General features: G+C 40.0%; 1 protein-coding gene across 1 annotated transcript in view; it reads right to left on the bottom strand.

Annotated features, from left to right (window-relative positions):
- The window catches only part of INSRR (insulin receptor related receptor), a 467,004-nt gene that overhangs the window by 180,253 nt on the left and 268,889 nt on the right, over positions 1 to 17,862 (bottom strand). Inside the window, exon 10 of the mRNA XM_044079802.1 lies at positions 12,963 to 13,155. Within this exon, the coding sequence (XP_043935737.1) occupies positions 12,963 to 13,155 (193 nt within the window). The remainder of the gene's footprint in view (positions 1 to 12,962; positions 13,156 to 17,862) is intronic.

Below are 17,862 nucleotides of genomic sequence, written 5' to 3'. Positions count from 1 at the left end.
AAAATAGAAATAACTTCAACTAGGAAGTTCACAGCATGGTTAAAATATGATCTGATGTCAGTTTTCATTCATTCCTCAACTATTGGGTTTGGATATGATCCTTGCATCTGATTCAGCCATTACTATAGCTCATGGTAACCAAAACGTTCTCCAGCTTCTCCCTACCCACAATGCACCTACCCATAAAATACCTCAGATCTCCTTTGCCGCTTTCCCGAAGTAGACATAGTTATCAAAGCTCTCAAGTGAATGTCAAATAAGTGTCTTTAATTTATCCAACAATCTACTAATTGTCCTTTTCTTACATCACATGTAGACCATTTATATTGCCATTGTTGGTTTTTGCTACTTTTAAACCGTTTTATTTCTTATAAAACATTTTATACTTCTTTGTATAATTTCTCATACCATTGTTGGTACTTCTTTCTTTACCTCCCTTTACCCAAAAAAAAAAAAAAACTTTTTGTATCTATCTGTATCCTTTACTAGTTTTTCTCTTATCAAAATGTCAAAGAAAGGCACCTCGGGCTTTAAGAAATGTTTCAAATGTGGTCATAAGCTACCCCTGTCAGACGCACATAATTTATTTGTATATTTGCTAGGCCCTGACCACTTAAGTGTAGACTGATATGTAGAAACTTTAAGCAGTGAGCAGTAGTGGATTGAAAAAACAAGATAATTTTAAAAGGATTATTACCATCTGCATTTTCTAAAGCAATTACTGGGGCTCAATTCCTCAAATCTAAGCATAAGGAGACTTATAAAAGGTCCTCTAGACCATCCAGATTCTCTACAATGTCTTAGATGGCACCTTAAGATCCAAGTACATCAAATCCGAGGACTCTTCTAAGAACCTTTTATTTTCCTATTATTGACCCGGTGCCATCTAGGGTTCCATCTCCACTTATAGAAAGAAGACACTCCAAATCTCATTCATTAGCCTCCTCTTGTTCTTCAAGGGGTCTCACCAAAGTAGCTGTGGAGTTCTTCTGGCTCCTACCCCTTCAGGTTGGGAAGTCTTAGATCATTCTACTACTCCACTACTGGCTCCTTCTTTGATCTGTTCAACTGTTTCAGAGCTTTTATATCCAAGTTTGGCAAAACTGTCCACATTGGATCCAGGGATATTATCATCTTTGGCTACAAGAGTTTCTCTGAGTGCCCCAGCTCTGAAGAGTTCAGAACCAGATGACTCTTGGAGCCGTAGCATCCTAGCTGGATCTGAGGTGTTAGAGTAGACTCCGAAGTTGTGAAAGCTATCTCTGCCCCTCAGAGCCTTGGCACTGGACAGCTCAGTTCTGTCCTCCGCCTCAGGTGTAATGCCTTCAGGGAAGACGGAGCCAATGAGTCAGAGGCATGGCTTCTCGGCTCCATTGGCTTACTTCTCACTGGGACAGTCTGCCTTTGAGGTGCTGGAAAGAGTTTTGTCTGTTTTGGCAGGACAGACATCCCCCACCCCGTTGGAATGACTCTCAGGATCTTGTTTGCCTTTGAGCTTTGAGTCTCAACATTTGACTTTGCAGGGACAGGCAAACCAAACCCCCCAGGCTACCCAGCAGGGTATCACCATTTCTTCTGATACATCTCCAGAATATCCCACCAAAGAAGTACACAGGAAGAGATAGTGCAAAAGGAGGCACTTTGATTCCCTGCAGGAATCTGTCACTGAAGATACCAATTTTGATGAAGGGGAATGATCTCCAAGATCATCACCCAAAGATGTCTCCTCTGGAGACATCCTGGAGATCCTTAAACAAAGAGGTGGATGGTCCTCCCACAATCCTTCTCCAGAGGAAGTTGTATTGCTGAAGGCATTTGGTTCTGGCCCATCTACCTCCTGGGTGACCTCACTCACTGACAAACTCATTGACTTGATCTCTAAACAGGCGTGGAAGGAACCTGTCATGGTTGAACCAGTCCCTAAGTAACCAGATAAGATTCTGACACCACCTGAAGGAAGAGAGTTTTGGAGTAAAGAAGTATCTGTGAATGCTATAGTCATAATGGTGGCCAACAAGAAGGAACTCATGGAACATAGGTCTAATGTCCATCCCCCTAACAGGGAGTCTAGGGCTTTGGATAGGTTTGGGAAGCATATCTATGCTTCAGTGACCTTCACTCTCAGGTCACTGAACTACCTGGTACATTTTACTAGACTGCAAGGAGATTTGATAAAGGAACTCTCAAATTCTCTTTCAGGGACCACTACTGCTGAAACTCAGGCTTCTGTGGCCTCACAGTTGGCTACCCTACAATCCATTTAAAATTTGTTCATGAGGCTTATCTCTCATGCAGCTGAAGGTACCTCAAGGGCAGCAGGTTCAGGCATTTCCATTAGGAGAAGTGCCTGGATACCCTTGAGTGACTTTGTGGAGCCCTGCAAGTCTTTTTTGTCAGTGGCCCCTTTGATGGAGCTTCCTTCTTTGGCCCAAAAGTGAAGGACACACTCTTTATGTGTGAGAAAGTTGGAAAGACCCTCTCTGCTATAGGAATTCATTTTTGACCCCTGAAAGGACCTTCTCTAGGAACCAATGAGGAGAATGAAAAATGTGGTTTAAAAAATCCCAGGATCCATTCAAAGATCCCCGAGGAGATGCTTCTCCCAGAGGCAGAGGAGGGAACTTAAATGAGAGACGCCACCCACATGGCAGAGATGGCCTGCATAATCAAGGGTCTAGACATTCTTTCTCTGATAGTCCTTATGAGCAGTCCTGAAAAGAGACACGATTGTCCCCCTCTTGAGTCAATCAGGGGTCATTTATCTTTGCACCGGAGAGCTTGGCTAGATATCACAAAAGACACCTAGGTGCAGAGGATCATTTGCAGAGGTTATATGCTTCCCTTTTCCCTTCAACCTCAATCCTCAAGAAACTTCCTGGTGTTCCACCCGGACAGAGAAAATTAGCAGCACTATAGATACAAGAGCTGCTAGAAAAAAGTCATCTAAGAGGTCCCACCAGACCAAACAGAATCTGGAACTTACTCAAGATTCTTTTTAGTGCCAAAGGAAATAGGGGACTGGAGACCAATTTTGGATCTTAATAACTTGAACAAGTCATTTTAACACACACAGTTTCAGATGGTCAACATTCAATCCATTCTCCCCTTTCTGGGTAAGGATGACTGGATGTACTTGATAGACCTTCAAGATGAATACTATCACATAAAAATGAACAGACAGTCCAGAAGGTATTTATGCTTCCAGCTGGGAGCCAGTCATTACCAGTGTAGAGCCCTGCCCTTTGAACTAACCACAGCCCCTAAGGTGTTTACCAAATGCATGGTAGTAGTAGCAGCTCACTTGTGACTGCAGGGACTCCAGATGTTTCTGTCTCTAGATGACTGGCTCAGTACTGCTCCGACCAGGCATCTGCTCATAAAAGCGAGATATCAGGTACTCCAGACTTGCTCCCTCCTGGGGATTACCATAAATTACAGCAAATCCCAGTTGGAACCTTCTCAGATACTGGAATTTATAGGAACAGTTTTCAACATGGTATCACTAACAGTGTCTCTTTCTCTGCCAAGAGTTCAAACTATCAGATTACAGGTCAGCAAAGTAGTTCACAGTACCACAATTCCAGCTCATTTGATTCTTCAAGCTTTGGCATCAGTATCAGCTGCCATGATTTTAGTACCCCTAGCAAGATTTCATATGAGAATTCTCCAATGGATGCTAGCAACACAGTGGTTAATTCTTTACCTATGAATGTCAGGTCAAATAAGAATCACTCAGTCATGCAAGAAATACCTTTGTTGGCGGATTCGATTAGATCAGTTCTACAAGGCCATCCTTTCATTCTCCCATTGAACCCAAGGCCATAGTGACCATGGACACATCCCAGATTGTGTGTGGGGAAGCACTTCCTTGGCAAAACAGTATAAGACACATGGTACCTCAAAGAGGTCAATACACATATCAATGTCAGGGAAATAAGAGCCATGATCTTAGCACTGCAGGCCTTCCAAGACTATCTCTCTTCCTTTTGGGACAGTTGCAATTCAGACAGACAGTATGTCAGTAGTCTGGTACATCAACGAACAAGGGGGAACCAGGTCTTACCCCTTGTGTTGAAAAGCCCTCAGAGTGTGGCAATGGGGAAGTTCTTCCAACGGTTTTCTGATAACAGTGCAGATTCTGGGGAATGCCAGTCTGATAGTAGACAAGTTGAGCAGGTCTATTCTACTACCTCATGAATGGTTTCTCAACATGAAAATGACAGAAATTGTTTTCCATCTATGGGGCCAGCCTTGCTACAATCTAGTTGCATCTTACCTAAACAACAAATGCAGCAGCTTCTTTGCCCTGATGCCTCCACCAGGGGAATAACTGAGGGATGCTATACTCCACGATTGGCCTCTTGGTCTTTTCTATGCCTACTCTCCAACCCCCATAATTCCCAAATTCCTATAGAAAGTTGCCCGGTTGAAGAGCAAAGTAAGCCACATTGCACCTCACTGACCTCAACAGATTTTGTTCCCCTTTCTTTGACCTCATTTACTTTACCCACCTTGCATTCTGGATCTGACTCCAGACCTCCTGTATCACCCGACAGGCATAGTTCACCTGGCTATCTCAAACCTAAAGCTGACAGCATGGTTTCTCTACTTCCATTAATAATCAGACAAATTATTCTCTCATCCCCTGTCCATCATATACTTTTGTCTTCACATAAAGCTTCTTCAAAAGAACTTTACAGAAGAAAATGGAAGAGACTTGTTATTTGGGTTCATCAAAAACATATTGACCTTTTTACAGCCCTGTACAAAGTGTCCTTCAGTTTTTAGCAAAAAGTTTCAATGAGGAAGCTAGCTCCTCCACCATTAAAGTTCATTTGGCAACAATCTCTAACGTTCATATCAAATTTGAGAATTCTTCCCTTGCTTCATCAACATTTTGTAGGCCTTTGTAAGAGGCACTCTTCTGCTGATACCACCTTATAAAGACCCCATTCCACCATGGGAGTTGCATTTAGTACTATAGACTCTAATTCTTTCTCCCTCTGAACCATCAGCAAAATGGGATCTTAAATTTCTGGCCTGGAAAACAATCTTTGTAGTGGCTGTTACCTCAACTAGGATGTATGAGCTTCAAGCATTGTCCTCTAAACCTACCTACTTGATTTTTCATAGGGATAGCGTTGCATTATGAACAAACCTTCTTTTCTTCCTAAGGTGGTGTCAGAATCTAACATCAACCAGTTCATTGATCTGCCTGTCTTCTTTCCAGAATTTGAAAACAAAGGATAGTAGCTGTTGTATTTGTTAAATGTTCATAGACAATTATGTTTCTACTTACATAGAACTAAAGAAGTTTAATAAATCTGATCAACCGTTTATTTCCTTTGTGGAATCCAAAATAGGTAAATCAGTTACGAAAGTAACTTTGGCAAGATGGCTTACCAACTGTACATCTTTTGTCTACAATAAATTGGGTATATTATTACCAACACCTTTAACAGTCCACTCAACTAGACCCATGGCAATTTCATCAGTATTTTTATCTAGGCATTCCATGGACGATATATGTACAGCTGGAACTTGAGCAAATCCTCATACCTTTATTACTCATTGCAAACTAGATCTGGTCTCGAGTGGAAGAGCAAAATTTGGTTTAGTTGTGCTCAGGAATGTCCTTCCTTATAGTCCACCTGGGATTTCAGGTAGCTGGTGACTCTGTTCCAATAGTTGAGGAATAAATGAAAATTGACAATATCAAACAAAAAAAGTTATGTACTTTCCATAATGTTCCATCTGTGTTGTCCATTTTTATTCTTCCTCAACTCCCCACCCACCAACCCCTATCCTTTGTCACGGTAGACTTCTGGAAGAATGAGAGTTCCTAAGGGCACCCCTGTGCCTTAATTTGATATCCAGATAATGGCTTCCTCTGTCACAGATATTTTATTAATATTTCTTATTTTATTTCATATGGCAAGCAGGAACTGAGGTATGTTAGACTTTTTGCATTGTGGGTAGGTAGGTGCTTGAGAGGTTTTGGCTACTATGAGCTATAGTAACAGCCAAGTCATATCTGAGGATTGGATCCAAACCCAATAGTTGAGGAAGAATGACAATGGACAACACATATGGAACATTATGGTAAGCACATAACTTTTTTATGTTATATTTATAGAAGTTTCTTTTGATAAATTAATATGATTCAATATTATTTACCATAGATATTAGTTAAAAATTAACAATGAAAGTGTAATAGACCCCTTCTAATATGGTACAGCAAAGAACATTATCTTTTTAAGACTCAAAATGAGGAATGTTTCTCAAAATGAGGATCCCAAGCCCTATGCTCCAGGGATCTAAACCTGGTTATCACAATGAACAAAACATGCTGGAGGGATAGGTTCCTGACCCAGAGACTCCCCATACTCTGGAATAGACTGCCCATACATGTCAAGCTGAGTGCCTCTTTGGTCCTCTTCAAAAGGAACCTTGATGATTGGATGGGAGATAGAAAATTCACCCCGGAGATCACGTCAGACAGAGGACCAGGAAAGTAAATATTCTGGGAAGAAATAGCCAAAGAATTGTTAAGGCTAGGATTGTATAGGGTGATAGCTTAGTACCAGCCTATGAACCTATGAACCTATGAGAAACACTTACGAGGTACAGACTGAGCCATATGCTCAGCATGCTTGATCATGTCATTTGGATGCCAGAGTAGGTTTGATATCTTTCATGTCATTCAGCGATTATCTGAAAGGTTTTAAGTATTATTGACTTTGTTTTATTAAAATTATTACTAGGTTGCTAATACTTGGCAAACAAAACATTCTGTTAAACTTAGTCTGTTCCTCATCTGTTGAACCTCTAATCAAGCTTTAGCTTCCTTGAGCTGTTTGAGCTGCATAAAAAAACAAAGACTGTACTGCTGACTCAAGCCAGTATATAGAGATGTTAAAGATCCCAAGTTCTTCTGAAAACTAATCTGACTGCTTAGCAGAGGCTGGCTGAGTCACAGCAGGGTATTATTTGTAAATTTCTTTACAAAATTCATACTTGTAAAAGTGTTGGCAGATGAAGACATTGGTATCAAATGTGCACTACATTCCACTTTTGCCACCCACAACACATGCAACATTGGACACAAGTAATGATTTTTCACTAAATTTTGGGCACAGTAAGGGAGTAACAGAAGAAAAAAATCTGAATAAAAAAAATGTCCAATCAGAGTGCAGTAATGTATCTCAAGATTGAAGCCATCTTACACATTTAACTAAGAAAAGTGTAACAAGCCACTCTGATGGGGTAGATGGATAAAGCCATGACTATGGCCCAGTCAGCACAGGTTTGATTAGTGACTCAGGCAAATGACATAGTGGCAAGGATGTATTTAGTTATTTGCTTATTTATTTATTTACTTATTTATATTTATTTGACATTTAATGACCAGGAAAGTCCAATGGATCAAAGACCCATTTTCAGTGGAGGCCCGAGGGGGAAGACCCCTAAAACATAATGTAACAAGTAGGGGAAAAAAATTACAGGTAGAAGTTGAACTACTAAATATAATAGACACAGTTATCAATTTCGGGCTTAAGTAAAAAAAGAAACAAATGCTGAAAGGTCAAATACAATGCAAATATAATTAGCCTGTTTACATTTGACTTACAAGAGGATAGGGATGTAGTTAAGACAGTTTGGTGTAGGAGTTGACACAAAGGTGAAAAAGGACTGTGGCTAAGACATGGTGATTTGGAGGTATGGGAGTAGAAAGGATAGCAGTGAGTGGAAGATCAAGATAAATTTTTTGCACAGCAACAGAAAGGGAAAGGAAAATGTAGTGGCAGAGATCGGGACTAGCGGTTATCATAGAATTAAGGTGGTTTTGGATGATTTATGCAGCTACAGATGGGATTATTAAGATAGTAAGGCTTTTGTTTAGTTTTAAAGGTATGTAAGGAGTCTAGTTGAGTGATGAGAGGGGCAGGTTGTTCCAGAGTTTAGTAATCTTATAAGAATATAGGCTCTGTCCAGCTCTCTTGTTGGGTTTGGACGTACATAGAAGCTGCTTATGTGAGGAACAAATGTTACATGCTGGGACATAGGTTTGTAGGATAGGTTGGAGTTATGGGCAGTTGGAAGGTTTGTAAATGAGTTTATGGGCAAGAGTGAGTTGTGTGTAGTGTAAGTAGTGAGGGAATTTGAGCCAGTTTAATTCTGAGATGGCTTGACAATGATGTGATCGGTTGGACATGCCTGAGACAAATTTTGCTATTTTGTAATAGCATGATTCATGTTTCTTTATCAGTGATGTGTGGAGATTTGTGAAAATGGGACTCCCATAGAGGAGGGATGGAATTAGTAAAGTGTTTGCAAGTTTTATTTTTATAGGTTTATCTAGGTATAGTTTGTGACGGTTGAGTTTGCCTAGTTTGAAGTGAGCCTTTTTTATAGTATTCAGAATATGGGATTTAAAGGTGAGTTTGTCATCAATTGTTATTCCTAGTAGTTTTGCTGTTTTGACCTGTTGTATTACTCTGTTATTCTGAGGGAGAAGTTTGAAGTCAGAGCCTAGTGCTTTTGAGGAAAATAATAGGAACTTTGATTGCTTGGGGTTCAGTAATAGTTGGGCATCAGTTAACCATGCTTCAGTGGATGTGAAAGTGGTTTGTGTGATCCTTTGTAGGTTGGATAAGTTACTTGAAGTGGAGATTATGGTGGAGTCATCGGTGTACTGGATAAGGTAGCTTTGTTGGCATGCTTTATGGAGATCATTTATGAATATATTAAAGAGAACTGGCCCTAGGATTGAGCCTTGGGAAACTCCTGCGTTATTGCCAAGATAGTCTGAGAGTTTAGTTTGCCATTTTACAGCTTGCTTCCTATTTTGTAGATAGCTTGAAAACCAAGTAAGTGCATTAGGGGAGGATTCTAGTTTTTGAACTAATTTGGTGTGTGACGCTGTGCCAAAAGCCTTAGATAGATCTAATAGGATCACAGAAGTAATACTGTCTGTGTCCAAGTCTTTAAAAACAGTATCTGTGAATGATAGTAGGACTGTAATGGTGCTGTGGGCTGGGCAAAATCCATGCTGCATGTTGGATAATAGGTTGTGGTTTAGGAGGTATTTTAGGAGTTGGGCATGTACACATTTTTCTAAGACTTTTGATAATGGGGTGCGAATAGAAATAGGTCTGTAGTTTGAGAGATCAAAGGTGTTGCCACCTTTGGGTGGTGGGGTGATAACTGATTTTTCCATAGTAGGGGAGCATATGACTCTGTGATGGATCAATTTAATAGTATGCTTACAGGGTAGCCAATTACAGAGGCTCCAAGTTGTAGAAATTCTGGAGGTAAATTAGCAATGGAGAGAGAGCAGAGTTTTAGTTTTTTTGAGGAGTTTAAGTACTAGTGAGGTTTGTATTGGCTGTATAGAAAAAGGTGGGGCTGAGAGAGTGCTGCTAAGTTGATCTGTTGGATTTTGGGGAGAAGAGCTGATGTTTTCTTGGATGGGGCTGGTGGTGGTTTGGAAGTTGTTATTATGGATAGCTGTTCAAGAGGGGTTATTGATAAGGTTTTGAATGGTGGAGATAAAGTGTGTGTTGAACATTTGGGCAATTTGCTGTGGGTCATCATCTGGTGAAGGGGATGGGTTTTGCATGGTAGCAGGGGTAAGTAGTCCAGAACTGTTTTGGATTATGACTTTGGCTGGATAGTTCTACAGAGAAATATTTTTTTTATCATTCATAACTAGCTTTTTGCCTTGGTTACAGAGCTGCTTATAGATAAGTTAATGATTTGGGTTTTTACATTTTTGCCATTGTTTCCAGGCTTTATGTCTTGATAGGAGGGCTCATCTAGTTTTGTTTGTTAGCCAAAGAATGTAGTTGATTTTTTATTCTTTTAGGAAGTATAGGGGCTAGGCTACTGAGTGTGTCAAGGAAGAGTTTATTGAAATAGTCTACGTCGTCGTCTAGAGGAAGAGTTTTTAAGGGGGACCAGTTGTGGGATTTTAAAGAGTCTATGAAAGTGTCAAGACTGAATTTGGTAAGATTTCTTGATGTGCTATAATTATGGGCTTTAGGAATATGTAAGTGGCATATATGGGTAAAAGCTGGCCGATGATCACTTAAAGTGTTGGGGAGGGTACCACTATTTGAGAAGTTGCGTGGATAAGTTACAAGGATCCAGTCTATGATAGTTTCAGTTTGGGGTGTAGGGGAGTGAGTTGGGGCTGTAATGAGCTGTGTAAAGCTTTGTAGGTTTATGCTATTTAGAGGGGAGTCTGAGATTAAGGTCTGACAGTTTATGTTGGTGTCACCAAGAATTATTTTTTCATAGGGGATGTTATGGTTTACCCAGGATAGAAAGTCTTCTAGAGTTGGAATATTGGTTCCAGCAGGAATACAGAGAATGATGATACATATCTTTTTGTTTCTATTTATGTGAAAGAATGTTATGCTCTAGGCTGTTAAAAGAGGGAACTGTTTTTTGTAGAGGGGTAAGATTGTAGGAGTCACAGTATATTAGTGCTATGCCTCCACCTTTTTTATTGATTCTATCTCTGCAAATCATAGTCTACCATGATGAGAGGAGTTCTTTGTCAGCTATGTGAGGTTTTAGCCAGGTTTCTGTTTCTTCTATGATGTCTGGGGAGTTATGAGCTAACCAGGCTTGACATTCAGTAATTTTATTACAGATACTACATATGTTTATTGTGATTATGTATAGATCTTGGTTAGTGACTGTTTGGTTGGGGGATGCTTTGTTTGTGGGTCCTGGGTTTGGGTGTATATCACCACATTTTGATAGTTCAAGAAGTAGATGTATTGTTATATGGGTAGTTTGAGTTATAACAGGAGGTTTTTGTACAGAGTAGTTAGCTAATTTAAGTCTGGTAATCTTTGGGGTGGGTGTAGGTTTTGTTAGATGTGTTGCATACAAATAGGGCGGGTGAGATGTTTGAATAGCTGGGTATGTTTGGTAAGAGTAGAGTACTTAGGTTACAGGATGTTACGGGTGGAGTGAGTATACAGCCATTGAGGGATGTGGCTTGATACAGTGTGAAGAATGTTGTAATGGTGATGGTTGACAAAATATAATACTGCAAAGTGTTGAACATATTGTTATGGCTGTAGGTGCAGATATATGTAGAGTGCATATAATTGTCAAGTTTGAGGCTGTAGATAGTATTGTGAGAGTTGGATAGGTTGAGATGAGGGAGTGGTGGGAATTAAGAATTAATCCCATGAGAGGAAGGTGGTGACAAAAGCATCTCCTGTGACAATATCTGGTGCAGACTGGGATGTCATATGGTTAAAGGTGTGGCCCAAAGCAGAGGTGGGGGCATGGCTGAGCTGGTGCAGAGGCAGGGTAGTATACTGCAGTATCCCCCATTGCATGCCTGTCCCTTGCACATAACCTCAGGTACTGAGAAGGAGGGAGGGTAGGAGGAATACTTGTAGGTCACAAAGAATAAAAACAGCTAACTCATTTCCAGGACAATCCCCTGGACAAGCTTAGGATCTCCACTGGCCTTGGCAAATATTAGTGATATCCCAGGGGAGAACTGGAGTAGCTGGTAGACCCAACAATGGAAGTGAGACACTGGGATGAGTGTCCAGATGATGAAGGGAAGCAAAAAAAGAAATGTGTCACAAAGTGCTTTCATACCCAGAATACAAAAAGAAATTGTTTTTCTTGCATTTGCTGTGATATTTTTCTAAAATGGCATAAGAGTGATACATTTTACTAATCAACAATCGTACACTTTACTATCAGGTGGGAAGATAATTTAGTGCATGTTTTTCTTGCTGTTTATGGGTAATAATATTTTAGGTTGGTGAGATCAGTGCCCCAAATTATTAAACAAGGTAAACAGTAGTTCATGTTTTCAATGGTAAGGTAATGTAATGAAACTCTGTTACATAGCAGTTCAGTCTGCTTTGTATGACAGCTAACAAAATTAACATTTGTTAGCAATGGCTCTTTAAAGCAGTGCGGTGCAGTAGCCCTTTATCATGTAAACTTGGGTACTTACGTATTATCGCAACCAAATTCGGAGGAGGAGAAACAGCTCTTTTGGAAGCCATACTCATGGCAATAAATGTAGTCAAAGTTTGTAAGGATGACAATCTAACACTCTTCACTATAACTTTATACCTTTCCAGCTTTCTGCCTGCTAACTATAGCTAGCTTTTCTGTTTCTGTTGAGGGTAGTTGGCCGGACAATGATGGAACCATGAGTGTCATGACACCATACTGACTTGTACTCATTAATCTATGGTACCTGTTTGAACCAACAACTGTTTTTACTCCATGACATCAGTTAGACAGGATTTTACATGTTTGTAGAAACTCCTGCCTCGTTACTTCCGAACACTGGTGTTGAATTGAGTCAGCCTAAGCATGCCTGTCAAGCGTGCACAGTTCTACATGAAGTCTACCTTTCCTAGTCTATAGATACTGTGACACCTAAAAACTGCATTTGTGGTCCAAACAATTAAGGACATCAGTCACCACAGTAATGACAAATGTGTCAGGTCCCAATTTCATATCCTTTATGATTTTTATGTCAATGCAAACGTGTATTTGCTCTCATTAAGTTTTATAACGGCATTCTTTAAAAAGTGGTCTCCTGTTTCAGACATTTCTCCCATGCAGTTTTTGGCTTGCTGTGGAATTGTTTAAGAAAGCAGGTGAGAAATGTCTCCAAAGACCTTCACACCACAGCAAAACTATATGAGGGTGTCATCAACCAGTACTCAAAGCAGTTGGGCTAAAAACATTTACAGAACGCACTTTGAAATGGATTATAGTTAACACACATACATTTTCAGATACCACCTGGTACTATTACTATTTCAGGTACTGAGTGTGGAATCTGGTTGCGATAACACATAAGTACCTAAACTTGCAAACAGTTATATGTGAATTGGTAACCTCAACTCTCTCTCTATTAAAGCATAGTAAAGACAAGAAAAAGTAAATGCCCCAAACACCTTGGTATGAAAATTGAATTATGGAGGAAATTTTCAAACTTCTTTTGGAAAGAAAGTTCTTCGGCTTCCATGTCCAGCTGTGCCTGTGTCTTTGGGCACTGGCAGCATCTCTCCTCTGAGTCTTGGTCCATGTTCTCCTTATCATCCGTATCATTGTATTCCTCATTCTCATTGCCAAAGGGCAGCCGCAAGCCTGCAGAAACAAACAAGAGTGGCTTTAGCAGGGTTGTGTATGTATTTATCCTATTACTTTAAGGTACTAACCTATGTCCTGTGTCTTTTTAGACATTTATTGATATTGTCTTAGCACTCACGAGGTGCATTGATATATGGTTACTATGTGCTGTCAGTAAACCTTAAAAAATTTAGTGCTATATTACAATTATCTCATCTACCTTTCTGTTAGAGGTTTAGGTAAACAATAGTATTCAAATGATGTAAGTCATTATATTGCCCCTTTGGGTTCTGAAATAAAAAAAAACATCTCTTGGTTTGTTTCTAGGAAGGGAAAGTAATATCAAAGTACTGCGTATAAAGTATTACACCAGCCGCTTGGGAATGCCAAATGCCAGGTATGTTTATACTCTTCTACAGACAACTTCTTCATTCATGTTCATATTCATGCTTTAACATTTGACAAAAGACTGGGATAACAACTTTCCTTAGAGGTTAGGATCATGTGCTACAAATCAGCTTATAAAGTCCAGTAATGATGTCAAGACTTAAATTTCATATAGTCTGGTCGTATGCTATGTGACTTCACGCAAATGCATTACCTTGTCCTGTCATCTCTAAAAATAAGAACCTTTAGCAAGCAGGCCTTACTTAAATATTGAAGTCTAAAAAATGCATGAATATGTACATACATGTGGATAGAAAAACATTCCAGTAAACAATTTAGTAAAGTATTTTAATGTATGTATCTTCAATTAGTCAAATGTAAAGCCAAAACACGTGTGCCCTTCCATTCCTCAGATGTAGACTTATTGCTGATATACATCTTTGGGTGATATATTTTATTAACAAATAAAGTATTTTTTTGTATGAGAAAAATAAAATAGACTTTATGACTTACTTACATTTAAGGATATTTACTACAATCAGATGTCAATTACTGTTTAATTAAACAATTCATTTTTCCTTTATCCTTCTTTATTGTGGAGAATATTGTTATAGTTTTCAGTTTTGCCTTAGATCTTAGTACTTAAGTGGCACTTTCCTATGTAAGAAATGAGCTTTAGCAGAAATAGAGCCTGCAAGTCTTACAGCTTATTTCTGAGTTATTTATAGCACTTTTATTGTCTCCATATAATTTGCTAGCTAGTTTCACTGTGTGTGAGGTATTTATTTATTTATTTATTTATTTATTTACTTATTTATTTATTTAGTTATATCTGTTGACCGGGAGTGACGTAGGTCCATTTTCAGCGAAGGCCCGGGGAGAAAAGCTCCACAGTTAAAATAAACAGACAGTGGTTACATTGGATTACTTAGCGATTAATAATTTACATAGCAATTACTTACAACATATTTACAGATGAAGAACATAGTACATCAGTAGACAACTAGAATCTTTATCTATGAAGTACATAACAGACATTAACAAATGTTACAAGAAGAAGTTCCTGCTGTATAATAAGTACTGGCTTATGAGCATCTGAACTTGCTATAGTCAAGGTAGTTAGTGGAGTGGAAAGAAAGGTAGTGGTTGGATGGGGTGGGTGATATTAGAGTGGGAGTTGCAAGGGCATAGCCGGCATGTTTTAGGTGCACTTTTAGTAAAGTGTTGAAGTGGGTGCATGATGGTATGGAGGTATGGAGGTAATTGTGGGTGGGAAGGAGTTCCATAATTTGGCTATGGTGCAAGAGTTATTGGCTTTAGTGATCTGCAAGTGATTTTTGTTGCTAGATCTTAGTGGTCTGGTGGTGCAATAGGGTTGGAGTAGATTCTGGAGGGATGGGACATTTAGTGGATGGTTTAATAATTTGTGAGCGAGTGAGAGTTGATATCATTGAAGGAGGTGAGGGAGTTCAAGCCAGCACAGTTCAGCAAATGAGAGACAGTGGTGACTACGGAAGGATGCCCCTGTGGTGAATTTGGCGATTTTGTTGTAGCAGTTCTCTAGCTTGTTTAGATTGCATTGCCTTAGGTTGGTATATACTGGAGAGGCATAAAGTAGGGTGGAGATAAGGTGGGAATTTACTACTGAAAACTTTGCTGCTTTGGTGAGAAGTTGCTTATTTCGGTATAGCGTTCCTAATTTTTTGTGGACTTTTTTTATGGTCATGGATATGCGAATGTCAAATTTTAGTTTATTGTCTATTTCCACTCCTAGCAATTTGGTGTGTTCAGTTGGGTATATAGTGCCGTTGTCTTTTGCTGTGATGTTAAAGTGAGAGTTGTTTTGAGTATGTTTGGTGGGTTGGAAGATGAGCAGTTTAGTTTTGTTTGGGTTGAGTATTAATTGGGCATCGGATATCCAAGTTTCATGGGTTCATAGGTTGGTACTGGGCTATATGTCTGAAGGCATATATTAGCCCAGCCACATTGTGCGGTATTCACCACCCCTTTAGTAATTCCCTAGACCCTTGTACTAGTAGCTAGTACCCTTGGCCCCTATCTAGTAGTGCTGTTGGTGTGATCCCCGGTGTGAACTTTCTGTTTCAACAGAGGAAAAGGCTTCCTGTGTAACTTTTTGCAGTTTGGGTAGGGAATGATGGATGAGTCATCTGCATATTGTATGAGTGTGCCATGTTTGCTGGCAGAGGCTAGATTATTGGTGAAAACAGAGAAGAGTAGGGGTCCAAGGATGGATCCTTGGGGAACCCCTATGGAGACAGGTAGTTGGGGAGATATGTCATTCTGCCATACAACGGATTGTTGGCTGTCAGACAGGTAACTCTGAAACCAGTTGGTGACTGATTGTGAGAAGGATAGGTTATTGAGGACAGAGATAAGTTGTTTGTGTGGGACCATGTCAAATGCTTTAGATAGATCTAGGAAAGTAGCAGAGGAGAGACAGCCATTGTTTTTATGCTGAAGGATAGTGGATAGGCAGTGGTGGTGCTATGGTTTGGTCCGAAACCATGCTGAGTATTGGAAAGGAGGTTGTTAGTAAGGAGGTAGTCTGAGACCCGAGAGTGTATGCATCTCTCTAGTATTTTGGAGAGTGGAGAGAGAATAGCTATGGGGCGGTAATTGGTTAGTTCTGTGGAGGGTCCGCCTTTGTGGAGGGGAATTATATGTGATACCGGGCTGGACTTGAGAAGTTGGCTGGAGTTCGGAGACGGAGTCAGACATGGTTGAGGAGGCCTGGTGCATTCTATGTCTCAATTGGCTCAGACACTGTGTTGTAACTGTTGTTAAATATATGTATTTGTTTCTGTATTTTTGTTGCACATTAAGACTGGAGGAATACAATTTTGCTCAGGTGTGCATTTCTGTGTATGGTCTGAATGACAATAAAGTTACTTTGACTTTGACTTATTGTTCCTATTAGGAGGGTAAAACGTCAATATTTGAAGATGTACATAGTTTTGTGTGTTAGTATTAAGTTAATAGGTTTTGGGTATACTGGAGGTGTATTTGTTTTTTGTTTTTTTTTTAATGAGGGCTTTCATTAAAACAAAATGTTTTATAAGATGTGACATAGGCTCTAATGGATATGACAAGAAAGAACTATATAAAAGATCAACCTCCCAAACATTAGTTTTTGCATGTAACACAAAAGCTGGAACTAGATACTTAACAAAAATGCTGTTACAGATGAAAGATGGGAATAGTAACTTTTTAGCATGACTCTTTCTATATTCCCTGGGATTTAGAAAAGTCTGTGTAGGCTTTGCAAAAAGCCTACACAGAGTTTACATGTTTGCCAAAGGCAAGCGTCCAGTCTGGTGGACCCCAGCCATAAACAAGCTCTACAACAAAAGAAGGAAGCTACTACAAGATAGAGCAAAATCCTTGAAAGGTAAGACACCTTTGATCATTATAAGTAAAAAACTAAGAGCTCTCATAAAATCATCAAAGGCAAATTTTGAGAGAAAAATCGCCAAGGACTCTAAAGACAATCATAAGGCCTTCTTTAGCTATGTTAGAAACCTAGGAGGAAACTCCCAGATATGCTCAGAATTAGTTCAAAATGATGTGAAAATTACTGAACCTACACACATTGCTAACATACTGGCTGACAGGTTCAGTGCAAACTTCTCCCCTCCCCAAAGGAGAGATATCTATTCCAGAGGATTGTAGCCCCAAACATCTCCAAAGCCCAGGTGAGAACTGCCCTCACTAAGGCAAAAACACAGCATCCATGGGACGGATGGTGTCCCCGGCTGTGTGCTTCATGAACTCAACGAGGAATTAAACCCACAGTTATGACAGCTGTTTAATCTTAGCCTCACCTCAGGATACGTACCCAAGGAGTGGCGCACGGCGACTGTGGTCCCACTTCATAAGGGCGGTGCCTCCACAGACCCTGGAAATTACCGCCCCATTAGCTTGACAAGCCTTATCTGCAAAGCCATGGAGAGGATCATAATGGAACTCATAAATAAAGACATAGGGAACTTGCAGACTTTGGATCCAACCCAGTTTGGCTTTGTCAAAGGCAGATCCTGCCTCTTAAACCTGGTTGACTTTTTCGAGACAGTCACCAAGGCCATTGATGAGGGAAAGGCAGTCCATACAGCCTACCTCGACCTGGCAAAGGCCTTCGACACAATACCCCACTCAGGTATCATCGAAAAACTCATCAGCTTGAATGTAAACCCATACATCACAAGATGGGTTGCAAACTGGCTAAGCGACAGAACCCACAGGGTCAGAGTTGCTGGAGCCATGTCAGACTCAAAGCCTGTCACAAGTGGTGTCCCACAGGGCTCAGTCCTGGGTCCACTC

The sequence above is a fragment of the Protopterus annectens genome, chromosome 8.part0 (genome assembly GCF_019279795.1).
Source record: "Protopterus annectens isolate FY-2018-M chromosome 8.part0, PAN1.0, whole genome shotgun sequence".
Lineage (NCBI taxonomy): Eukaryota > Metazoa > Chordata > Ceratodontiformes > Protopteridae > Protopterus > Protopterus annectens.
The sequence above is the reverse complement of the archived record's forward strand: the minus strand, read 5'-3'. Positions and strand labels throughout refer to the sequence as shown.